At 44.9% G+C, this 26659-nt stretch overlaps 1 protein-coding gene across 1 annotated transcript in view; it reads right to left on the bottom strand.

Moving 5' to 3' along the window:
- The window catches only part of LOC141113409 (uncharacterized), a 242645-nt gene extending 219499 nt beyond the window's left edge, over window positions 1–23146 (bottom strand). Inside the window, exons 1-3 of the mRNA XM_073606467.1 lie at window positions 22826–23146; window positions 16856–16928; window positions 13869–14093 (exon numbers count right to left, since the gene is read on the bottom strand). Coding sequence (XP_073462568.1) covers window positions 13869–14093; window positions 16856–16919 — 289 coding nt within the window. The 5' untranslated portion in view covers window positions 16920–16928; window positions 22826–23146. The remainder of the gene's footprint in view (window positions 1–13868; window positions 14094–16855; window positions 16929–22825) is intronic.
- Between the last annotated feature and the right edge of the window lie 3513 nt (window positions 23147–26659).

Here is a 26659-nt window from a genome sequence, read left to right as displayed (position 1 = left end):
ACTTCACAATTATGTGACACTTTGTGTTGGTCTATCACATAAAATCCCAATAAATTACATTTATGTTTTTGGTTGTAACATGACAACATGTGGGGAATTTCAAGGGGTGTGAATACTTTTTTCGAGGCACTGTAGAAAGTTTGTTCATTTTTCCAATCAGTGGGGCCAAATCAAGGTTCGCTTTCGAGCGCCGTGTGGAAAATTCTTCTCGAGCGAGCGAGTTTCTAACAGTGTATGTGGTTTTTGTTCCATGAAGGCCATTCATGCCAAAATCAAATGATAAAAGCACATGAAATCTTTTGAATGACACCGGAAAGTTCTAATAATATTCTGAGAATTTTCGTTCGAATTTCTCTAAGAATTTTTATTGGAAATTCTATCCCTCTATGGCAGTGGTTCTCAACCTGGGGGTCGGGACCCCCTCAGGGGTTGAATGAAGATTTGCCAGGGGTCACCAAATCCTGGGCTGTTCCTAAAGCCCGCACCGATCTCTCTGCCTTTTTGCGGCCGCCCACTGGAGCCCGCGGCCACCCACTAAGCCCGCGGCTGCCCACTCAGCCTCCTCGCAGCCGCCCATTCAGTTCACAGCATAGGTGGGGGGAAGAAACTAGAGGTCAGCAGATAACCTTGATCAAGAGCACCTTAGTTGGCTGATCAGAACTCCCCCCAGCATTGCCACTCATCCCACCCCCCACTGCACCAAGAAGTAAGAGAAGGAATAAAAATAGAGAATACATGAAAGGTAGAGGAAAAAAGGTGGAGGAGCAAAGAAAAAGGGAGAGAAAGAATAAGAGAAAGAACAAGAAAGATGGCTAGAGAGAGGGATGGGGAAAAAAAACAAGAACTTAGGATTTTAATACTGTACGAGTGGAAGGGACTCAGGGAGAGCTAAATGTCCGTGGGTTAGGGTCGCAAATTACTTGTCTTGCCTTGGGTGCTCACAACCTATGCTACAAAAATAATTTTACTGTTAGAGGTCCCCACAACTTGGGAAAAATTATCAAGGGGTCACGGCACTAGAAAGGTTGAGAACCACTGCTCTATGGACAGCTTTCCCTAAACGTGAATTGCTATGAAATACAAAAACAAGAAGAAAACAGAATCATTCATCCAATCTGTGCACAGCTGTATTCATGAGAAGCGGCAATGAAAGTTCCCGGAAATACATTTTGCAGTTCAGAATTTGCAGTTTTTCTTTTATTAGCTTCTTGGCAAAGAGAGTTCAGAGTTCTTCGACAGGACTTGGGGACCCATCATTCTTCCGTTGTTTTTATTTTTTTTTTTTATAAATACAAAATACAATCTAAAAAAACAAGAGGAAGGAAGAGAGGAATTATTGAAATGAAATGAAAGGAAATAAAGGAAGGAGGGGAAGGAAGCAGGAAGTGAGGAAGATGAAGCAAAGGAAGAAGGCGGTAAAAAAAGAAAGGAAGAAAGAAAGACATCTCTGTTGTTCTATCAGCAAACAGGTGTTGCCCCCCCCCCCCCGTATACTTATTAGTCTTCTTTCGCAAAAACTCTTACATGGGAAGTATTGCTTCTAAGAATCCACCCCACACCCCTCCTCTTCTAACATTATTGCATACTTCCCAACTGTCCTGGATTTCAAGGGACTGTCCCTCATTCAAAACAAAGTCCCACTGTCCCTCTTTGCTCCTCATTTGTCCCTCATTTTTGTCTGATCTATAAAGTTGTATATAAAATGCACTACTTATCTATCAAAAAGTGTTTCCCAGTGCTAAATCTTTCATCTAAATTCTAAGCCAATATAAAGGAATATTAGTGGTAACAAAGCACTTGTGGGTTTAACCAATCATTTTTTTTAGTACACTTCTCCTTCATGGGGGGGGGGGGGGGGCGTGGCAAGGGGTGTGTCCTATGCCCACATATTTTTCTAATAGGTGTCCCTCATTTCCATTTCACAAAGTTGGGAGGTATGCTATTGGCATTTTTTTTTTGGGGGGGGGGGGGGGCTGGACCTAGTTTTGGTGGGTTCCTGCTCCCACTACCACTGGAATTGCCTAGGCAATTCCACCAGAAGTCCCCCCACCTGCAACCTCTTGGAACATGTCACAGGTCCTAGGAGGCTGCGGGACCATTCATGAATTATACATATTGGGAATGCCACATCGAGTCAAAGCCGGCTTCCCACAGTAAACATGCGGGGGGGGTGCTGCAGACTGGCGAAGAACTGGGTAAGGACGCCACTGGGTAAGGACGCCACTGGATCCTTGGGCAGGGAAGTGTCCTTTTGTTAAAAGTTGTCAGTTACAGTATTTGTAGGCACTGACTTTTAATTTTTTTTTCTAGTGATCGAAGATCTTCTTTGACCACCTCAATACCGGCCCCCCCCCCCCCCCCCATCCTGCCCAGGCCATTTTTCAGCTTTCAGCGCCGTCACACTTTGAATGACAATTGCCCGGTCGAGCAACACTGTACTGTAAATTTGGTAAATAAGTAATTTTTCTCCTTCAATGATGTGCGCTGATGAGGCGGCACTGATAGACGGCACTGATGAGGAGGCGCTAATATGCCACACTGATGGGCAATGATAGGCAGCATTGATGGGCACTGATAGGCTGCATTGATGGGCACTGATAGGCAGCATTGATGGACACTGATAGGGGGCACTGATGGACACTGATAGGCTGCATTGATGAGCACATGGGGAACAAGTGGACACTTATGGGCACTGATTAGGTGGCACTGATGAGGAGGCACTAATATGCCACACTGATGGGCACTGATAGGCTGCATTGATGGGCACTGATAGGCGGCACTGGTGGGCACTAATAGGCTGCATTGATGGACACTGATAGGGGGCACTGATAGGCTGCATTGATGAGCACATGGGGGACAAGAGGACACTTATGGGCACTGATTAGGTGGCACTGATGAGGAGGCACTAATATGCCACACTGATGGGCACTGATAGGCTGCATGAATGGGCACATGGGGGACAAGAGGACACTTATGGGCACTGATTAGGTGGCACTGATAAGAAGGCACTTATATTCCGCACTAATGGGCACTGATATGGCACTGATGGGCGCGTTTATTACAATCATCAACCACCCTTTCAGTAAAATAAGACTTTTTAAGATTAGTTTTTTGAACTTTCCTCCAGATAGTTGGAGGTCATGTCCCCGTGTTCTTGATTTTGGTTTCATATTGAAAAGACCGCATTCCTGAACCTTATTCATCCCCTTGATGTCTTTAAAGGTTTCAATCATGTCTCCCCTTTCCCGTCTTTCCTCCAGACTGTACATATCAAGTTCCTGAAGTCGCTCTCGATATGTTTTATGCCCCACATAGCAAGCAGCTTGTGGGGCTCGGCCCCGCCCCCTGCTCTCTCCTCATTGGCTGTGATTGACAGGAGCAGCAGCCAAGGGTTTTAGCTGCTGTGTCTGAGTGTGGGCACAGCACCGCCGGCAGCGCATGCGTGCTCCGTGACTGTGGGTCCTGTGGACTCAATGTCTGCCTGATCGTGTCACGGAGTGGAAGAACGGGGAGATGCCTTTGTAAACAAGACATTTCCACGTTCTGCCTAGTGATATGACAGAGATCACTGCTCCCTGTCACCGGGAGCAGTGACTGCTGTCATGTGTATAGTAGCTCATCCCCCCCACAGTTAGAATCACTCCCTAGGACACACTTAACTCCTTGATCGACCCCTAGTGGTTTTATCCCTTCCCTGCCAGTGTCATTTACATAGTAATCAGTGCATTTCTATAGCACTGGTTGCTGTATAAATGACAATGGTCCCAAAATAGTGTCAAGTGTCCGATGTGTCCGCCATAATGTCGCAGTCCCGATAAAAATCGCAGTTCGTCATCATTACTAATAAAAAAATTATAATAAAAATGCCATAAAACTATCCCCTATTTTGTAGATGCTATAACTTTTGCGCAAACCAATCAATATACGCTTATTGCGATTTTTTTTACCAAAAATATGTAGAAGAATACATATCGGCCTAAGCTGAGGAAAAACATTTTTTTATATATTTTTGGGGGATATTTATTACAGCAAAAAAAAAAAAATATTGCGTTTTTTTCAAAATTGTTGCTCTTTTTTTGTTTATAGCGCAAAAAAAAAAAAAAACGCAGAGGTGATCAAATACCACCAAAAGAAAGCTCTATTTGTGGGGAAAAAAGGACATCAATTTTGTTTGGGTGCAACGTCGCAGGACCGCGCAATTGTCAGTTAAAGCGACGCAGTGCCGAATCGCAAAAAGTGGTCTGGTCAGGAAGGGGGTAAATCCTTCCGGGGTTGAAGTGGTTTAACACACTGCTCAATTACTTCTGCCTTACTTCCTGGTCAGACTTTAGGTCATGACACAGGAAGGAGTTGACCAGCTGATCATTAGCACACGCCCCGCTGATCAACTCCTTCCTGTGCCATGACCTAAAGTCTGACCAGGAAGTAAGGCAGAAGTAATCGAGCAGTGTGTTTAAACAGCTATGAAGACATTGAGGTAAGCGTGTGTAGAACAAATTGAAATCTGTTTTATTTTTGCATATAAGTACATTAATACTATATTGGTACATAGGGGAGCTGGAATTTAGAGGAAAATAAAGTGAACAAAGGTGAACTTAGTCTTTAATGCAGAGAATGCATTAAGGTAGAAAAACGTTCTGCCTTTAGAACCACTTTAATGCCCACACACTGCACATATGTGTCCATGGGCACTAGAACTTCCTCTGCTGGGAGCGTGCTCACTGCGCATTCCCAGCACAGAGATGGAGCCATCAAAGACAGCTCTCCGTCTGTACTAACAATCGTGAGCCAGCAGCTGATCACGTGACCGCTGTGTGCAGCCAATCACAGTCGTTACGTTGTCCTTTCTGCCCCTAGGCATACAGACCTACTATAAAGAGATGCCAGGGCTGGACAGGAAGGGGTCAATGTCTTCATATTATATTCAATGTTGTTTATGTAGCGGCGTCCTCCAAAGGCCTAATGATGACCTCCAGAGTCAGGGAGAGCTGACATCCTTCCTTGTAGTGCGGGTTATTAGGCATGGTGGGTGTATTGCAAGTTGGAAGCATGGGAAGCATGGGTGCCAGTCACTTTTTGGAATGCAAGGAAAGAGAAAGAAATGGGGGAGAGAGGGTTAGGGCCAGGACACACCTAGGCAGATGCAATAGTATTTGGCAGACTCTGAAGCAGAATAGTAGGTAGACAGCTTTAGAAGTAGTGGGCCTTTAAGCTGGATGCAGCAACTGTATTTGTAGAACTGCTGTCTCCTATGGCAACTGAACTTTGAACAGTCAATAGAGATCTGTACACATAACTCACAGTAACCCGTTATAGATCTTCTCTCACATCACACAGTATCCCACTGTAGATCTTCACTCACTGAGCTCCCGGTCTTTCACTAGACTTCAAGATCCTAGAGGTCACTGGATCCCCTGAGCTCTTCCACAGCTAACCCGCTGTATTCTCCTCAAGCTTCACCCATGCTAACCCGCTGGGTTCCTGGCTTGCCACTCTTTCACCTTCCCTGGCTGGTGAAAAGGCTGCTCTGGTACTCCTTCAGATTTCCATACACTGGCCTCTGGCAACAGGAGTGGTCATCCCTTGCGGCAACTGCTTCACCCTCACCGCTGGCAACGATCCAGTTACCCCATCCAGCAAGTTTTCTGCAACTTGGTTGGGCTTCCAGCCTGAAGCCCCAAACCCCGCGCTGCCTCTCTCAAACCTGGATAGTCCTCAGACAGCCTAGCAGCCAGCTGCTCCTGGGATAGGCCTCAGGCTGCTGGCCTAGCAGCCTGGAGCCTTCTGACACACGTCCACCCAGACAGCCGTCCAGGTGGCACAGAACCCCTGATCACCTGACTCCTCCCGAATAAATAGGCGCTCCCAGCAGGCCAAGGGACCAAAAAAACCCCTGCCAATTGGCTGAGTCAACCTATTCACTCCTAGTATGGATTCCCTATGCCCTGATAATTCTACTGCCACAGACAACAATGCCACCTAGTGACAGAAGAGAGAGGTGCATCAATTCCAGAGTTAGGGGAAAAGCCAGTGAATCCACCTATCAATCAGCCAGGCTAATTACCACCTAGCAAGCTAAATTTGTTAGCAACCCTGCCTACTATCAGGGTGCAACATTTATTTACATTCTGTGGTTAAAATAGGTTTTTGTTTAGTCTTACAGTCACTGGGAGTGCTGTGTATACGGATGATGATGTCTACAATGTTGCAATACGTACCAAACATCCGATGCCAAGTCCTAATAAAATTCCAATTGTTACACCGATTAAAAAGCTAATGCCAATGCACTTTGCTGTGGAATAATCCGGGGGATTTTCTGTGAAAGTAAATATATATATAAATTCATTTTTGCTTAGGTTACAGAAATGTTCAACTCTTACTGAATTTCCAATCATGTAGAGCTAAGTCTGCTTTTTGCAAAATAAATAAATAAACATATTTTTGCAGCAAAATAAAATAAAAGCGCATTTATTACTTTCTTTGGAAAAGCATTGCATTGGTGATGATCAGTGGATGGTGGGTGTGATGGCAGATTTCTGCAGAGTCTTCCTCCAGCTCCATGTCCATACCCAGCTGGAGAGTTGGAGAAGGCAGCAATGGGCTACATACACTGCCGCAGTGCAGATGGGACTTGTAGTTCATTTTTTCACAGATTCCTGTAAATGAAAAATGTGTCTGTGCCTGCTGGGCCCCTCCCACAGCTCTGCTCTCCCTGCCCGTGCAGGGTGATTGGTCGGGTCTGCCTCCAGGCTGGGAACTGAGGAAAGGAAGGAGAGGAAGCCCGAGAGAGGGATCTCTGCTGCCTTTGGGTCTTGTGCAGAAGACTGGCTGGCATGAGAAGATCTGATCAGTCTGAGGACTGGACAGAAGTCTTGCCTAGTTCAGTGGGGAGCAAAGAACAATGTGAGTACCTCAGCACACCCAGGGGAATATGAGGGGAGAGACTGCCAGATGTAGCATACTTGCCAGGGACAGCGTTGTGCTAAATCCCAATCCCTTGTCCTTGGCCATCCTTCAGAGCAGCCAAGTGGGCTGGTAGTCAAAGCAGCCAGGTGGGCTGGTAGTATCCTGCAAGTGTCAGAACTGTGTGAGGTTCTACTGAGGAGGCAATGATGTTGGATGAGAAGGCCTGGCTCGCAGTCTCCACTCTAATTCATCTTAAAGGTGTTCTATTGGGTTGAGGTCAGGACTCTGTGCAGGCCAGTCAAGTTCCTCCACCCAAAACTCGCTCACCCATGTCTTTATGGACCTTGCTTTGTGCACTGGTCCAAACCATTTGGTGGAAGGGGGGATTATGGTGTGGGGGTTGTTTTTCAGGGGTTGGGCTTGGCCCCTTAGTTCCAGTGAAGGGAACTCTTAAGGCATCAGCATACCAAGACATTTTGGACAATTTCATGCTCCCAACTTTGTGGGAACAGTTTGGGGATGGCCCCTTCCTGTTCCAACATGACTGCGCACCAGTGCACAAAGCAAGGTCCATAAAGACATGGAGGAGGGGGTTTGGGGTAGAGGAACTTGACTGGCCTGCACAGAGTCCTGACCTCAGCCCGACAGAACACCTTTGGGATGAATTAGAGCGGAGACTGTGAGCCAGGCCTTCTCGTCTAACATCAGTGGACATCAAAATGTTTACTCTCCTGCGATGTGCAGTAAGTCCCAACGTGTTATCAGACTCTTATCTTGACATGTTAGTATATGTGGATAATGCACACCTTGCTGCCTTCCAAAGACTGGGGAAGTCCAAATGAACTAAAGCATAACATAAAGCCTATGCGCCCTCTGTGTTCGTCCAACATCAGTCCAGGAGAGGGAGAGTGACATGATGGTGGATTCTAGTAATTTTGCTCAATGATTGGTTTTCATTTCCTCTAAAATTCTTAGGCTACAATCATAACACTAATAATAGAAATTTGGATTGCAAAAGAGGATGAATTAAAACAATGTTACCTTATTTATCCTTATTGTTGGATTTAGAATTTATTTAGTAAATGTAATTCCATATTTGTAACAAAGCCTCTTTTGTCTACAAGTGCACTGGTCCAAATCATTTGGTGGAGGGGGGATTATGGTGCGGGGGTCACCACTACTACAGTGATCAACACTCACTTGGGGGTCCTGTGTGAACACAGGAGGTTGCTCACCCATCCAGGGAACTCATTGCATTTTCCCATTGCATGCAAAGCATTATCTGATTGAGTGAGGTGGGGTGGTGATGTCTCGATGGGGAGACATGGAGGTGGGGGGAGGGGGTGTTCCTGTTAGGCAGGCTGTATGGGGCCCCATGATTTTCAATGGTACCCCTTACTGGAGGCCAGGCCAAGATGTGGGGACTGAAGCTGCAGCCTCTGTTCATTTACCAGCAAATATGGTTGACCCATGTGGTGTGTGCCCCCTAATTTTGCTATTGTGAGTTCTCCCCTTGCTCTCATGGAACAATGCTAGTGCTTGGTGATTGCCCACTTAGGTCACATGGGGGGGGCAAGAAAGGGTCCTCCTGTGTAAGCTCCAAATATGAATGCATCGCCGTAGCCTGTAATGTGACATCACCGTGTCAAATCCCGAAAAATAAAATGTATGTTATACAAATAACAAATAACGTGCATGAATATCTCACCTATATCAAGACAATTTTCAGAGCCTGTAAATAAATCTGGAACATTGAATTCTTTCCATCTGCATGTATAGCAGCCTTCGTCCTCCTTCACCAGACCGCTCAGTGTAATTGTGGCATTCAGAATGGTACCGGAAAGCCAGATACGACTTTCGTAATTGCTGTCTATCGAAAGTGACGCCATCTTCTGACCTCCAGGTGATAAATATATTTTGGTATCTGTGCTCTCCGGGCCACGGCAACCAGGGGCGGCCGATCCTTCAGAGTTTGCTTTCCAATGAAGAAGAAAAACAAGAGTGGGGGTATTAGGTAAGTGATGCATAAAATCTGTGAAGTTTTCGGGAAGATAAAAACAAGTCGAGATGCCCAATTCCCTGCTATACCTCTTAGATCCCCCACCCCCGAGCTTCCAGATTACCGCACTGTGACTGTTAAAATGTGCAAATTCTTCCCACTTTCAACCAACGTTTGTTTGATCACAAGAACTACTTCACCACTTCAAGACCAGGCCTAGCAAAGAGACATCCCCATATATTCAGCAAAGAGACATCCTCATATATTCAGCAAAGTGACATGCCCCCTCCAGCAAAGAAAGATGCTCCCTCCAGCAAAGAGACATGCCCCCTCCAGCAAAGAGACATGCCCCCTCCAGCAAAGAGACATGCCCCCTCCAGAAAAGAAACATGCCCCCTCCAGCAAAGAGACATGCCCCCTCCAGCAAAGAAAGATGCCCCCTCCAGCAAAGAGACATGCCCCCTCCAGCAAAGAAACATGCCCCCTTCAGCAAAGAGACATGCCCCCTCCAGCAAAGAAACATGCCCCCTCCAGCAAAGAGACATGCCCCCTCCAGCAAAGAGACATCCCTGTCACCTGGGGGGCTGGGATGGTTTGCGTATGCTGTCTGTCACCTTGGGGGGGGCGGGGATGGTTTGCGTATGCTGTCTGTCACCTTGGAGGGGAGGGGCATGTGCAACTGTCACCTCCAGGCCGGCACGGCACTCCTCCCTCCCCTTCTTCTCCCTTTTCCTCTCCATAGGTGAGGTGACCACAGAGAGGGAAGGGAGTAGTGGTGCTGGGAGAAAGGGAGCGGGCACCCTCTGGCGGTGGGAGGGCGGCAGTGCAAGTTATGCTGGCTCACTCGCCTGCTGCCAACCCACCGCCATATGACCCGGCCCCCCCAACAAGCCCCTGTCCTATCAGACACAGGCTGTCCCAAAATGGCACCTGTTGTCCCCGTCAGAGGACACGATGGTTCCATGCCTGCCCTACAAAACAATTCCAATTGAAGTGATTCTAAAGACTCAAATTTTATCTTTTTTAAATAACAAACTTACCTGTAATGGTTTTGCACAGAGCAGCCTCCCGATCCTCTTCTTCTGGGGTCCCCCCCACTGGCGCTCCTGGCCCATTTCTACCCGCCAAGTGCCCCACAGTAAGCCCACCACCAAAAGACACAGAGAGCGTGGATCCCTCTTCACTGGCTGTGATTAACAGCAGCAGGAGCCAATGGATCCCGTTGCTGCCTCTCTGTCCAATGAGGAGAGAGAATGGAGACTGGGTTTTTTTATTGTTTGCTACACAAACGAAATAAGATCGAAAATTTAAATAAAATAAAAATAATTTTCTGTTATAAAATTTTGCAATTAAGTAATTTTTCTCCTTCACTGATGTGCACTGATGAGGCTGCATAGATGGGTACTGATAGGCTGCACTGATGGGCACAGATGAGGTGGCACTGATGACGCTGCACTGATACTGTATGTGCCACTTATGGGCACTGATGAGCACTGATGAGGTGGCATTGATGAGGCTACACTGATATGCAGCACTGATGGGCACTGATAGGCAGCACTGATGAGGTATCATCGATACTGTATGTGCCACTGATGGGCACTGATAGGTGGCGCTGATGGGCACTGATAGGCAGTACTGATGGGCACTGATGAGGCTACACTGATATGTGGCACTGATGGGCACTGATAGGTGGCACTGATGGACACTAATAGGCGGCACTGATAGACACTGACAGGCAGCACTGATGGGCACTGAAAGGCAGCACTTATGGGCACTGACAGGCAGCACTGATGGGGCTGCACTGATCATCAGGCCACTGATGATCAGTGAAAGTAATGTCTGGGTCAGTGGCGGCCCGTCCATAGGGGGCGCCTGGGCGCCGCCCCCCCACCCTCCAGGCAGTCAAAAAAAAAAATTTTGAAAAAAAAAAAAAAAATTTGAAAAAAAAAAATTTCCTAAATGGCCCTTTAAAAAAAAAAAAAAAATTGAAAAAAGTCCTTAAGTGCACTGTGTTAGGGGCGCCGGGCACAGTGCACTATGGAAAGCGCCACGTCTATGCAATCACAAGATTGCAGACGAGGCGCTTCATTTGCGGGGTTTTAACCCGCCCTGTGGCGCAAAGCAAAACGCCGATCGGCATCCGCCCAGCGCCCATAGTGTATTACTATGGCTCTGTGCTTTGAGTGACAGACTAGTTAGTAGTCTGTCACTTCCGGTTTTCCCTGTGTCAGAGCAGTGCGCCCGAGCGGAGGAGCGGACTCCTCCACTGCCTTCAACTTCAAAGAGGCAAAGCCGAATTTTTTCACTGCTAAACCGAGACACAGCAACACCAGTGGAAATAATAGAAGCACTGACGATCACACAAGGCTGGTCTCCTTATTTCTACAGGATGGATGGATGGGGAAGCTTCACATGGGCTGTGTGTTTCACAAGTGCCGATCGTCAGTGCTTCTATTATCTCCACTGGTGTTGCTGTGTCTCGGTTTGGCAGTGTCAGTGGAGGCTCTTGTTAAACACACAGCCCATGTTGTGAATCATCCCCATCCATCCATCCTGTAGAAATTAGGAGACCAGCCTTGTGTGACTGAATGCATGGAGGTAAGAACGAGATAAGACATTCTTCCCAGTCAGTGTATGGAAGGAAGGAGGCAGAGGAGGTGTCAGGACAGGGTCACTAGCCATGGACAGAAGCCTGCAAGACAGAGCCTCATTAATATGTAAATCCTCATCACTGATCTATGTGTGTGTCCATCCCACCAGTGTATCTCTCTCTCTCCCACCCCCAGTGTATATCTCTCTCTCTCCCACCCCCCAGTGTATATCTCTCTCTCCCACCCCCAGTGTATATCTCTCTCTCCCACCCCCCAGTGTATATATCTCTCTCTCTCCCACCCCCAGTGTATATCTCTCTCTCTCCCACCCCCCAGTGTATATCTCTCTCTCCCACCCCCCAGTGTATATCTCTCTCTCCCACCCCCCAGTGTATATATCTCTCTCTCTCCCACCCCCAGTGTATATCTCTCTCTCTCCCACCCCCCCCCCAGTGTATATCTCTCTCTCTCCCACCCCCAGTGTATATCTCTCTCTCTCTCCCACCCCCAGTGTATATCTCTCTCTCTCTCCCACCCCCAGTGTATATCTCTCTCTCTCTCCCACCCCCAGTGTATATCTCTCTCTCTCCCACCCCCAGTGTATATCTCTCTCTCTCTCCCACCCCCAGTGTATATCTCTCTCTCTCTCCCACCCCCAGTGTATATCTCTCTCTCTCTCCCACCCCCAGTGTATATCTCTCTCTCTCCCACCCCCAGTGTATATCTCTCTCTCTCCCACCCCCCAGTGTATATCTCTCTCTCTCCCACCCCCCAGTGTATATCTCTCTCTCTCCCACCCCCCAGTGTATATCTCTCTCTCTCCCACCCCCCAGTGTATATCTCTCTCTCCCACCCCCCAGTGTATATCTCTCTCCCTCCCACCCCCCAGTGTATATCTCTCTCTCCCACCCCCCAGTGTATATCTCTCTCTCCCACCCCCAGGTGTATCTCTCTCTCTCTCCCACCCCCCAGTGTATCTCTCTCTCTCCCACCCCCCAGTGTATCTCTCTCTCTCCCACCCCCCAGTGTATCTCTCTCTCTCCCCCTCCCCCCTGTCTATCTCTCCCACCCACCCAGTGTCTATGTGTCCTTTTATCTGTCTATTTATCTATCTATTGTGGGCGAGAGACCGGCGGGGGGGGGGGGGGGGGGGGCGGTGTGTGTGGCCGGGGTTAGTTAGGGCTTTGCGCCCCCCCAAAAAAATTGAGCACCAGCCGCCACTGGTCTGGGTCTTGACTCCCTGGCCTATCGGGTCTCAGAACCCATTTCCTTATTGGCCGGGAGGAGAATCAGGAAGACAATAGCGAATATTAATTAATATTAATTCGCTATTGTCACACAACTGGGAGGGCTCAGGGGGCAGTGCTCTGCGCCTCCAAGCCCACCCATTTTTTAAGCCAATTAGAGTCTCAGGCTCTAATCAAGTGCTTCAAAAAAATAAAACCAAATTGAAATCCATGCACCTGGCGCCCTGCATCGAGATTAGGGGCCCGGCGCATGGATTAAGGGGCGGTGCCGCTACGCCCCGTATAGACGGCCCACCACTGCTTAAATCTGGTGAGTGCATTTCCTAAAGGGAGAAGGCGGCACCTGATCACGTTGGTGGTGGATTAAAGGTGTATTAATTCCATATCACTATTCACTTGTGGAGGAACCATTTTTTTGTTTTTCATTTTTTCTCATGGACTATTCTTTATATATTTATATATAAAAAAAATATATATATATAGATATAGATATAGATATAGATATAGATATCTATATCTATATCTATATCTATATATATATCTATATATATAGATATATATAGATAGATATATATCTATATATACATAGATATATATACATATATCTATATAGATATATATATATCTATATATCTAGATATATATATATTTTTTTATATATATTTATATATATAGATTGTTTTTTTGATTGAGCACTATTTTTATATATAGTAAATGGTGTTTTGTGTAATTATTAGTGTGTACATTAATGTGTAATGTGTATATTAATGATTTAACCTTTTTTTTTTTTTTTTTTTTTTTTTTAGCTTTGCTCATTAATATTTATACTCCTTTAACATATATTTACACATTTCACATTAAAAAAGTGCAAATTTTTTTAAAAAAAAGCATTTATTTATTTTGTAAATGACTTTTCAATGCTTTGTACCATCGATAAATGGTAACGGCGACTACTAAAAAAAAAAAGTATCAGTACTTGTAGTTGTAAAAAATAAATAAATAAATAAATCACCTTGCCAAGCTTATTTAACACTTCCTGAAATTGCATTATAATTTACAGAAATTTAGAATCCCCAATTTTAATTTTAATCATTTTTGTAAGGTCACTGGAGTGTGTTTACCTACCATTGGTGCATGGATATGTTTCTCGGCGGCCTTCGTTGGAGATCCAGGTAAAATCATTGTAGGCGCCAGAAACTTCCAGTGTATTGGAGAGGGTGTCACTGCTAATCCAAATTGTGAAAAGTCTCGATGTTCCTTTATAGAACGATAATTCTCTGAAGTCACGATTGGACGGGGCCAAACACGATTTTGCCCAGGACTTCCCAGCTTCATACTTCTCTGACATTGCTATAAGGGAATAAATAATTCCAAAATAGAGGGATCAATGGATTAACCACTTCAATACCGGGCACTTATACACATTCCTGCCCAGGCCAATTTTCAGCGTTCGGCGCTGTCGCACTTTGAATGACAATTTCGTGGTCATGTAACGCTGCACCCAAACTAATTTTTTATCATTTTGTTCCTCTTGGGATTTTTATTTTCTGCTAAACAAATTTAAAAAAAAAAAAAATTTGAAAAAAAAAATGTTTTTTTTTTGTTTCTGTTACAAAACTTTGTAAATAAGTAAGTTTTCTCCTTCACTGATTGGCACTGATGAGGCTGCACTGACAGGCACTGATAAGGCGGCACTGATGGGCACCGATGAGGTGGCACAAAATGAGGTGGCACTTATGAGGTGGCACTGATGGACACTAATATGCGGCACTGATGAGGCACTGATAGGTGGCACTGATATGCAGCACTGATGGGATGCAGCACAGACCCCCCCTGTCAGAGGAGCAGCCAATCGGCTCTCCTCTACTCGCGTCTATCAGATGCGATTGAGGAAAAGCCGATCAACGGCTCTTCCTGTGTACACTGTGATCAGCCGTGATTGGACACGGCTGATCACGTGGTAAAGAGTCTCCATCAGAGACTGACACACCGCAACAGCGATCGCCGCGACGCGCGCCCCAGCGGCTTGATATCCTGGCGACATCATATGACGTCCGGTCAGGGTATCGAAACCACTTTCCCGCCGTCATTTTGCTATATGGCGGGCGGCAAGTGTTTAAAGAGCAACTGTCATAAGCGTATGTAAACTAGACACGAGCACTGCCAAAAAATGTGTTCGTTTTCGTTCCATTTGTTTTTTTTTTCCTTTTTTCGGGTCATTCGTTATGATCGAAATTCGTTATTTCAAATAAATTCATCAATTAGTAAGTTCAAAAATTCGAAAGTTCGGGAAAGTCGAAATGCAAAAAAATTCGGAAAATTCCAAATTCAAATTTTCCCAAATTCAGAAATTCGAAAGAGTCACCCATCCTCTCCCTGTCCTGTTTGCTCCCTGCCCCCATCTGCAGATCTCCCGTTGATGACCCTCTCCTGGCGACGTTTACGATTCTGGTATCCCCCCAATTTATTGTATATACCTGTCTGTTGTTATTTGTGGGTCTCTGTCTGGTAGTTGGTTTGTTGTGCACTGTGTTGTATTGGAGGTGTTTGTATTTATATTTTCACTTATCTTAATAAATTACGCTATTTTCACTTGACATGCGTTTGGTTTCCTCTGTTGCTGTCCACGCAGCTCTGGTCACACCTGATTCATGGCAGGGTAATTTGGCCTGCCGTGTATGACCCTGCCTGTCTGACCTCGCTTCTTGTTGCTGTCATCCGCACCTGCTGCCACCTGTTGGTCCGCTGTTGAAGCTTCCCTGTGTCTCCTCCAGCACCATCGGGATCAGCCGTCCTGCTGCCATCAAGGACTTTCTGGCACCCATGCGACTCTGTGCCCCGGTGCCTTCTGTTTGCTCTACCAGGGGCCCTGAGTCAGAGTGGAAAGGGAGGCCTTGCTTGTCCATTCAGGCTCTTCTACCAGGTACGTGATACCCCCTACTTTCTCAGGGCTTGAGCAGAAACCTATGTTAGGTCCTGATAAAGATGGCAGTTCAATGAGCCTTTAAGATTTTACCGTCTTTGCCAGGCCCTAACATACTGTAGGTCTAGAGATCCAATTATAGCGAGAGAGACGTCACCGCACAGGCATGGATTCAAGCCAGGTGTGAACAAGATGATTGCCTCCGAGAAGAAAGAGCCCCAGGTGCTGGCTAATGCTAAGCCAAGCAGGAAGTATACGAAAAAATCCGGACAGCCGCACACCGGGAAGAAATGCAAGTGTCTTTATTATAAAATCAGGATCATGGAGCATACGGGACACAGTAGTGAAAAAGTACAGACAAAACAGCTAACGCGTTTCACACTTATACTTGGCATAAGTGCGAAACGCGTTCGTGTTTTGTCTGTACTTTTTCGCTACAGTGTCCCGTATGCTCCATGATCCTGATTTTATAATAAAGACACTTGCATTTTTTCCCGGTATGCGGTTGTCTGGATTTTTTCGTATACTTCATACTGTAGGTCTCCTATTGCCTCTCATCGTGATTCTAATATAACATCCACTGCTCAAGCCCTGGAGAAGAAAGAGGCCCCCCCCCCAAAAAAAATGTGTTGGCTGCATTTTATGCTCTTAACCAATAAACATTTGAAAAAGATCTTTAAGACCCCTTTCACACTGGGGCGGTTTGCAGGCGTTATTGCGCTAAAAATAGCGCCTGCAAACCGACCCAAAACAGCCGCTGCTGTTTGTTCAGTGTGAAAGCCCGAGGGCTTTCACACTGAAGCGGTGCGCTAGCAGGAGAAGAAAAAAACTCCTGCCAGCCGCATCTTTGGAGCAGTGAAATTCACCGCTCCTAAACCGCTCCTGCCCATTGAAATCAATGGGACAGTGCGGCTATACCGCAGCAATACCGCAGCTATAGCCGCGATGTATGAGTGGTTTTAACCCTTTTTCGGCCGCCAGCGGGGGGGTTAAAACCGCACTGCTAGCGGCCGAATACCGCGGTAAAACAGCGCTAAAAATAGCGCTGTTTTACCGCCGATGCCCACTACCGCCCCAGTGTGAAGGCAGCCTAAGTGATGTGAATATTTTTGTACTAGGCAATCCTCAATGCCCACCCTAGGGAGAATTTATAGGGAAAACATATAAAAATAAAAAAAATTGTACTTACTTGTATCAAGAAAGAGGATGAAACTGAGACAAAGGAAAATCTGTGAACTCGGGGGAGATGGCATTTCTTCAAGCTGTGGACAATAAAAATAAAGTTACTATAAAAATAGGTATATATATATATATATATATATATATATAATATATATATATAATATAAAAATAGGTACCGGATTCATGTTAGGCCACTACTGTTGATTTTTTAACCACTTGAGGACCGAGCCTCTTTTTTAGATGTGTTTTTTACAAGTTAAAAAGTTTTTATTTGCTAGAAAAATACTTAGAACCCCCCAAACATTATACATTTTTTTTTCTAACACCCTAGAGAATAAAATGGCGGTCGTTGCAATATACCAGTATTTTTTTTTTTGGTTGAATAATAATGATTTGATTTGGTATATTTTCTATATTTTTGGATGCATAGAATGCACTTTTTGGTTAAGTTCTATTGGCAGATAGCATGTCTAATTTTTTTTGTTTTTTTTTTTTAAAGCACAATAAAAAATAAATTGTGGAGAATAATACTTGGCTATGTGTTTTACTTCAAATGACAGTTTGGGAGTCGGCAGTTACATTTTAAAAAATACAATGTAAAATGAACAAGGGACACCAACATAGTTGTATCTTTGATCTTAAAAATTACAGGATAAAAAAAATATAATATTATTCCTGATATCACTAGGAAAAAAAATAAACCTTTGAAAATTTGTTTTCCATAACTCCATCAGTATCACCAGCAAAGCAGCTTCATTATTATCCCATTATAGAAGAAGAGAATTGTGCGCTGCATTTGGAGATTTCATAATTTGCCGCGTCACGAATGTTAATTCTCCATTACGAGCGCCAGTTTATAAGACCGACCGCTTCCGGCTCCTCCTTGCTTCCCAGCATGCGTGTTTGTACATTGGACTTCTGTCTGACGGACTTGTGTACACACGCTCGGAAAATCCAACAACACACATTTGTCCGCGGAAAATTTTAAAACCTGTCATCCAACATTTGTCCGCGGAAAATCCAACAACAATTGTCCGATGGAGCGTACAAACGGACGGATTTTCCGCAAACAGTCTGTCATCACACAATTCCCGTCAGAAAATCCGATCGTGTGTACGCGGCTTTAGAGTCCACTGCTTCTGGTAAGCGGCCATCTCATACCATATGGTGGAGGCGCACCTGCGTGATTCACCTTTTTTTTTTCAATGATTCTCACTATCAGGATATTTATTTCATATATGTGGAATACTGAATTCTTTACATTTTCCTTGGATTGATTTACAAGGATCGGACTGTATCACTTTTTATTGGATTGCATCACTTATGGGACTTTGTCTCTTTCAGGCTGCATTCACACCTGAGCGTAGCATCTTTGAGCCCTTTTCCGGTGTTTTTTTGGGGCGTTTTTGGCTCGTTTTTGCGTGTTTGTATGCAGCATTTTTGGGCTTTGGCTTTTTTTTTATTAGCCAATAGAGAAAACTATTATCTGTTGCATCATTTGTTGGTAGGTATTACAGCTTTTTTAGCTTTTTCATTAGCTTTTATTTCTTCTTTTACTATTATTTATTTATTATAATGGTTTTTTCGTTAGCGTAAGGGAATAAAAGGAATAAAAGGAATAAATAAATGTAAAATAAATACACAAATAAATAAAAATCATAAATAAAAAATAAATAAATTCAATAATTTAATACTAAGTAACAATAAATAAATAATTAACCCTTAACTTTAACCCTTACCCCTTAAATTATTATTATTATGAAAGATGTATTTTTTGTTCAAGTTTGGGTGTTGTTATTTTATTATTATTATTAATATTAATATTATTAATAATAATGATAATAATAATAATAATATATTTATTTATTTTTAAGGTTTGAGGTTAATTATTATTTATTAATGTATTATTACATATTATTCAATTATTTTACTTATTTATTTTTTTTAGTTATTTGTGTATTTATTTTATATCCATTTGCTCATATATTATTAATATTTATTTTATTTTTTTCCATTTGAGCAGACAATCGCCCAAAAATGCGCAAAAAATGCGCGAATGGCACATTTTCATTCATTTCTATGTGAATACAAATGTGCCAAAATAGCTCCAATCTGCCTGATTTGAGCGACAAACAAAGCTCCAGAACTTGTTTGCGCTTCAGGCGACTTGGTGTGGAGATGTGAACCATCTCCATAGAGAATCGTTGATTTTTTTCTCCTCCAGCGTTTTTGAGCGTTTTTGAGCTTCAAGCTTCATGCACATAATCACTGGGGTGTGAATGGGGCCTTAGGGAATATTACATATTCAATATAAAAACAATTTTTGTTTGATTTAGCATGACAATTTTTGGTTTCTTTATTCAACCTTACCTACTATGAAACCATGAAGACAGATAGATATTAGATGGATAAACATAAATATATAAATTGATAAATAGATAAATACAGTTGGCTAAAGGATAGATACTAGACTGGGGTTGTAAATGGGGTTAACTCAGAACAGAAAGTATTAAATAGTGGTGTACCACAAGCCTCTGTACTGCATCCTGTTCTATTTATTTTCTATGTGATATTATTAAACACGGAAGAGCCTTATTTTGGATTATTGGTGTTTACATGTTTAAAACAGTTTTTTTTTTGCTAGACAATTTCTTAAAACCCCCAAACATTATATATGTTTTTTTTTTTTTTCTAACACCCTAGAGAATAAAATGTAGGTCGTTGCAATACTTTTTTTTGCACCGTATTTGCGCAGCGGTCTTATAAGCGCACTTTTTTTGGAAAAAATTCACTTTTTTAATTAAAAAAAAATAAGACAATTTTTTTTTATATTGTGAAATACATTGTTATGCCAAGTAAATTGATACCCAACATGTCACGCTTCAAAATTGCGCCCGCTCGTGGAATGGCGTCAAACTTTTACCCTCAAAATTCTCCACAGGCGACATTTAAAAAGTTCTACAGGTTGCATGTTTTGTGTTACAGAGGAGGTCTAGGGCTAGAATTATTGCTCTCGCTCTACCGGTCGCGGCGATACCTCACATGTGTGGTTTGATCACTGTTTTCATACGCGAGCGCTACTCGCGTATGCGTTCGCTTCTGCGCGCGAGCTCGTCGGGACGGGGGTTTTTTAAAAAATACAATTTTTATTTTTATTATTTATTTTACATTATTTTATTTATTTTTACACTGTTTAAAAAAAAATGTGTCACTTTTATTCCTATTACAAGGAATGTAAACATCCCTTGTAATAGAAAAAAGCATGACAGAGCCTCTTAAATATGAGATATGGGGTCAAAAAGTCCTCAGATCTCATATTTACACTAAAATGCAATAAAAAAAGTCATTTAAAAAAATGACATTGAAAAAAATGTGCTTTTAAGAGGCGTGGACAGAAGTGACGTTTTGACGTCGCTTCCGCCCAGCAGTGTCATGAAAACGAGTGGGCGCCATCTTAGCCTCACTCATCTCCAGGCACAGCATTAAGAAGGATGCGATCGCCTCCACCGCTACCGACGGCTCTGGTAAGCAGTGGAGGGCACCAGATCGCGGCGGGAGGGGGGCCCCTCTCCCGCCACCGATAAAAGTGATCTCGCTGCGAATCTGCTGCAGGGACCACTTTTATCATAAAGCCGACCGCCGCACGAAAACGGGGATACTGGGGTTATGGCAGCTAGCTGCTGCCATAACAACCATATCCTCCGCCAAACTTTGGACGTACATCGGTGTGCGGCGGTGGTTAAGGTTTGTTGGGTAAGGTATGTATTTTTGCTGATGACACAAAGGTGTGTAATGGATTTGCTATCCCTGGAGGTGTCTGTAACATGGAACATGATTTGGCATTGCTTAAAGATTGGTCAAAGCAGTGGAGACTGCAGTTCAATATTTCTAAATGTAAAATAATGCACCAAGGGAAAAAGAATCCCCTGAGAGAGTACAACATTGGGAGGTACAGAATAAGCCAGGAGGAAGGAGGTCCTGATTCCTCTATATAGATCTTTATATCACTAGAGGGGTCACCAGCAGGAGGAAGGAGGTCCTGATTCCTCTATATAGATCTTTATATCACTAGAGGGGTCACCAGCAGGAGGAAGGAGGTCCTGATTCCTCTCTATAGACATTTCTATTACTGGAGGGGTCACCAGCAGGAGGTAGGAGGTCCTGATTCCTATATATAGATCTTTATATCACTAGAGGGATCACCAGCAGGAGGAAGGAGGTCCTGATTCTTCTCTATAGATCTTTATATCACTGGAGGGGTCACCAACAGGAGGAAGGAGGTCCTGATTCCTCTATATAGATCTTTATATCACTAGAGGGGTCACCAGCAGGAGGAAGGAGGTCCTAATTCCTCTATATGGATCTTTATATCAGTAGAGGATCACCAGCCGGAGGAAGGAGGTCCTGATTCCTCTATATAGATCTTTATATCACTAGAGGGATCACCAGGGGGAGGAAGGAGGTCCTGATTCTTCTCTATAGATCTTTATATCACTGGAGAGGTCACCAGCGGGAGGAAGGAGGTCCTGATTCTTCTATATAGATATTTCTATCACTAGAGGGGTCACCAGCAGGAGGAAGGAGGTCCTAATTCCTCTATACGGATCTTTATATCACTAGAGGATCACCAGCCGGAGGAAGCAGGTCCTGATTCCTCTTTATAGACCTTTATATCAATAGAGGGGTCACCAGCAGGAGGAAGGAGGTCCTGATTCCTCTATATAGATATTTATTGAGCCCTCATTTAGAATACTGGGGTTGATTTACCAAAGGCATATAGACTGTGCACTCTGCAAGTAGATGAACAGAAGCTCTGCTGACTTCCATCATCCAATCATGTGCAATCAGAAATGCTTTTTTTTTTTAATTTTCCTTGCACGTGATTGGATATTCTTTGCAAAGTGAAGCTTTGCCTCATTTACTATGCTCTGGAGCAACTGCACAGTCTATTTGTCTTTAGTAAATCAACCCCACTGTGTCCAGTTCTGGAGACCTCACTTACAAAAAGATATTGATAAGATAGAATGAGTCCAGAGACGGGTAACAAAAATGATGAAAGGTTTGGGGGATAAAACATATCAAGAGTGACTTCAGGAACTTGAGATGTACAGTCTGGAGGAAAGAAGGGAAAGGGGAGACATGATTGAAACCTTTAGACCCCTTTCACACTGAGGGGCTTTACAGGGGCTATAGCGCTAAAAATAGCGCCTGTATAGCATCTGTAAAGAGCCTCTCCTTTCATTCCAATGTGAAAGCCTGAGGGCTTTCACACTGGAGCGGTGCGCTGGAAGGACGTCAAAAAAAGTTCTGCAAGCTGCTTCTTTGAGGCGCTTTAAGAGCGGTGTATACACCTCTTCTAAAGCGCCCCTGACCATTGAAATCAATGGGCAGCGCCGCCGAAGCTTTGAACCCTTTTTCGGGTTAAAAGCGCCCCGCTAGTGGCCGAGAAGCGCCGCTAAAACGATAGTAAAGTGCCGCTAAAAACAGCCGCGCTTTACCGCCGACGCCCGGGTGCTGCGAGTGTGAAAGGGCTCCTAAATACATCAAGGGGGTGAATAAGGTTCAGGAGGGCAAATTTTTTTTTTATATGAAACCAAAATCAAGAACACGGAGACATGACCTCAAACTAACTGGAGGAAAGTTCAAAACTAATCTTAAAAAGTATTATTTTACTGAAAGGATGGTTGATGATTGGAATAAACTACCAGCAGAGGCAGTGAGACAGTCAGTGGTAGATGGGTTCAAACATGCTTGGCATAAACATAGATCTGTGGTCAGGCAACAAAGATACCGGAGAAAAAATAACATAAAAAAAATAAAAATGGGCACACCCAATAGACTACGCAGTCTTTTTCTGCCGTCACTTTTCTATAAAAAGACAGATAAAAGATAAATAGATAGATAGATAGATAGATAGATAGATAGATAGATAGATAGATAGATAGATAGATAGATAGATAGATAGATAGATAGATACCTCTGTGTTGGAATGGTCCTTGTCTCAGGCAGATGATCTGTTGATGTGACTTGATTGAAAACTTCGTCTCTCTTTATAGGTTCTAGATTTTTTTTTCACTTCCCTTTTTTTTTTTTTGTTATTTCAGCCACATCCACCTTCCCAATTGTCTGCAGCTTTCATGACAAGAGCCTGTGGTGATCCTGCTATAAGTCTCCTTGTTGTGGCACTTCCTGTTCTAGGGGGACAACTGTCTCCCAATCGTTCTCCTGCGTTGTCACCCTGCCCCGTGCTCCTCTGGTGGAGGCTACATATGGCCGCGCTGACATGCATTGCTCAGTGATGGTCTCCCGGTGTAACTACCTGGAAGCCAGTCTATAGGAATGGTGTGCAGTGAGTGCATGTAGACAGGAAGTGGCTGATAAGGCCCGGAGGAGATCGGCAATACTGAGATGCGAAGAAAGAATTAGGTACAAAAAAATAAATAAAATATGAATTCAAAAAGAAAACAAACAGGGCGTGACCGGAAGCCGAGCAAGATGGAAGCCTGATCTCCCTGCTCTCTGAGCCCGCAGCGAGAAAGGCAATCTTGGGGTCAATTATCCACAGCTTTATGGGCAAATCACGGACCACCCGCTCCTCTAAACACAGGGGATCAGCACAGCCCCCTCCGGGTGCATCCACAGACCTCCGCTCCTTCTTTATTCAGCCGGAAGTGTCTCGGGGCGAGGAGGCCAACATGGCGCCGGTCACTTCCGCGCCTACGCACCAGAGCTCCACTCAGGCTTCACAGCCTGCCTCAGACCAACATCAGCATTCTGGGGATCCCCCACTGGAGGAGGCGATCCCCCAGGAGCATACCTTACACACTGGAGTGGTGAGTTCTCCCCCACACCCCGACATCCAGACTGAGCAGATTCGTGGGTCGCCATTAGCCATGCTGCCTACCTCCGCCCCACCATACACACAATGCTCAGCAGCATTCCCAAGACTGCTAAGAACGGCCTCAGATCCTCAGATTCAGAGCCTGGATCCCACATCCCCGGCATCATCGCTCTCCTTAGATCTCTCACAGGACTATCCACCCCTACCTAGCCCCGCAGGCCCCTCTGCCAGAATGCATCAGCTCCCTGAGGGAACACAGGAAGGAGCCTGGGCCTTGACGGTCACATCCCCTCCACCTAAGGCACAGAGGCTATCATGCTCTAGAGACTCTAGTACCTCCAGGCATCACTCATCCTCCATGCCTTCATACGCACAGAAGGCAGGGGCTCTGATCCCACTCCCAGCAGGGGCAAGCTCTACAAGTCCCCCCCAGCAACAACAAGCTGAAACTTGGTCAGATCCATGGGACTCCCCAGCAACTGGAGCACAATTACACCCGGAGATGGGAGCTACACACCCCAGTACCGCACCACCTGGCAGATCGTCACCCAGCTTGCAATATGGCACCACACGGGACCCACCTCTGCATCCCCAATGGCAAGCATATTTACAAGCTATACCCACAAAGGAAGATTTTAGACAGCTTATTGAAGATGTGAAATCCACCTGTCGCACGGAGATCCAAGTACTCCAGACGGGGCTCAAACACCTGGCGGACAGGATGGAGGTGGCTGAGGAGGAAATCCAGGAAACCAAACTGGCAGTCCATAGGACACAACTCCAGGGGGCAGATCACAGAGAAATGCCGGAAGCGGAGGGCACCGAGGACCTGCAAACAACCCTACAATCTGTCTTTAATAACTTAATCGGGGAGCCGCCTACTAAACATATAGACACGAACAGAGCCCACAGGGCACTTCGCCCTAAAGGAGCCACCTCCAAACCGAGGGATATCATATGTAGAGTCAGCTCCTACCCTCTCAAGGAAGAAATCATGAAGCAGGCATGCCTGGCACGTAAAGTGACTTTTGATGATGTCCAGATACAACTGTATCCCGACCTTTCCTGGATCACCCTGCAAAAACGCAGACTCCTCCAACCTTTACTACAATTATTGCAGAAAGAGAATATCACCTATCGCTGGGGTTTCCCTTTCAGCTTCACCGCAAAGCTCCAGGGCAAATCCGCTGTACTGAGGTATCCAGAAGATCTGCGTACTTTTTGCAACATTCTCGAAATACCGGCACCAAAGTTACCGGACTGGGACATTGTCGCTACCCCACCACCGCCACCTACAATCTGGCAGAGAGTGCCCACCTCTAACCGGTCTCGGGACTCCGATCCGCAACGCAAGCCCGCCAAGCAAAAGAACCGCTGGGACGCAAATACCGCGACTCTCAATAACTACAGGAGTTGAGCATTTAGGCTCAGCACATATACCAAGTCAGATGTTTTGTTTAATGCAACTTTAGCTTAAGATCCCCAAGATTGCCCCCATGCCGAATTTCAATCCACTACACAGAACTTATTTCGGATGAGCTCCGGAAAGATAGGTATAGATTCCGTCACCTATCACCCCCCCCCCCCCCCCTTGATAGGGGGGGTTTCAGGCTATGTACTGTATAGTTGTTGTCTCTGGCTGGCTGCGGGCTCCCAGGTGCCCCTCTCTGCCCATCCCAGTTGGGGTGGGGGGGCACACGGGAATCCGTCCAGACCTTGGCATGTTGGCCTCTACGGGTTTAATAGTAATGTATGTTTTCCATGTTTATTGCATTCTAACAGTGTCTTTCTTTCTCTCTCAGACTCTCCTCTTTCCTTTCCTATCCAGCCATCACCAAGCCTACATAGCAATTATCACACAAATTCTTGGTCTCCTCCCGGAGAATGCCTGCCCCGAACCCAGGCCCTTGAATACTGGCACGTCAACATCAGGTAAGCGTCTACCCATACTACCATACACGTTACCATGGCTACGATTCTCTCATTGAATGTACATTGACTAAACTCCAATAGAAAAAGACATCTGGCACTGAGGGAGTTCAGACAGTCAGGGGCTTATATTATATTGGTCCAGGAGACCCATTATGATAAAGGGGGCTCCTTTGCGTTCGCCTCCAGATACTATTCCCAGATCTATATGGCGTCGGGTACCCATAAAAAGGCAGGAGTGGCCATACTTATTAAGAGGGGAGCTCCTTTCACTTGCGTGACCCAGCATTGTGATCCTCATGGCCATTTTATAATCCTACAAGGACTGTGGCAAACACAGAAAATTACACTGTGCACTTTATATGCCCCGAATGCCAAACAACACAGCTTCCTATCCAGGGTGTATGCCCGCCTCTTTAGAACTACACCTAAGGCTCTCGTAATAGGGGGCGATTTCAATCTTACCCAATCAACTTATGCGGATCGCCAGACGGTGGGCCCCCAAGCAGCCTCACCCAGGGTCCTCAGGGACTCGATACTATTCAGACAAATCTCTAGACGATATGCACTCTTTGATGCGTGGATTAGCAGCAAGGATGGGAAGTGTTATCATAATGGGGGATTTTAATTATCCAGACATAGACTGGGCGGAGGGAACCGCGCATTCATTTAAGGCTCGCCAGTTCCTTAGTGTCTTGCAGGACAATTTTATGGGTCAGATGGTAGACGCACCAACTAGAAATTAAACATTACTAGATCTACTGATTACCAACAATACAGACCTGACAACAGATGTGGAAATACGGGGCAATTTAGGTAACAGCGATCACAGGTCAATTAGTTTCAGTATAAATCACACAAATAGGAGACATGAAGGGAACACAAAGACACTGAATTTCAAAAGAGCCAACTTCCCTAAACTACAAACCTTGCTAAAAGGCATAAATTGGGATAAAATATTAGGAACAAAGAATACGGAGGAGAGATGGGTTTGCTTTAAGAGCATATTAAATAAGGGCATTAGCCAATGTATCCCATTGG

The sequence above is a fragment of the Aquarana catesbeiana genome, linkage group LG12, assembly GCF_042186555.1.
Source record: "Aquarana catesbeiana isolate 2022-GZ linkage group LG12, ASM4218655v1, whole genome shotgun sequence".
Classification (NCBI taxonomy): domain Eukaryota; kingdom Metazoa; phylum Chordata; class Amphibia; order Anura; family Ranidae; genus Aquarana; species Aquarana catesbeiana.
The sequence above is the reverse complement of the archived record's forward strand: the minus strand, read 5'-3'. Positions and strand labels throughout refer to the sequence as shown.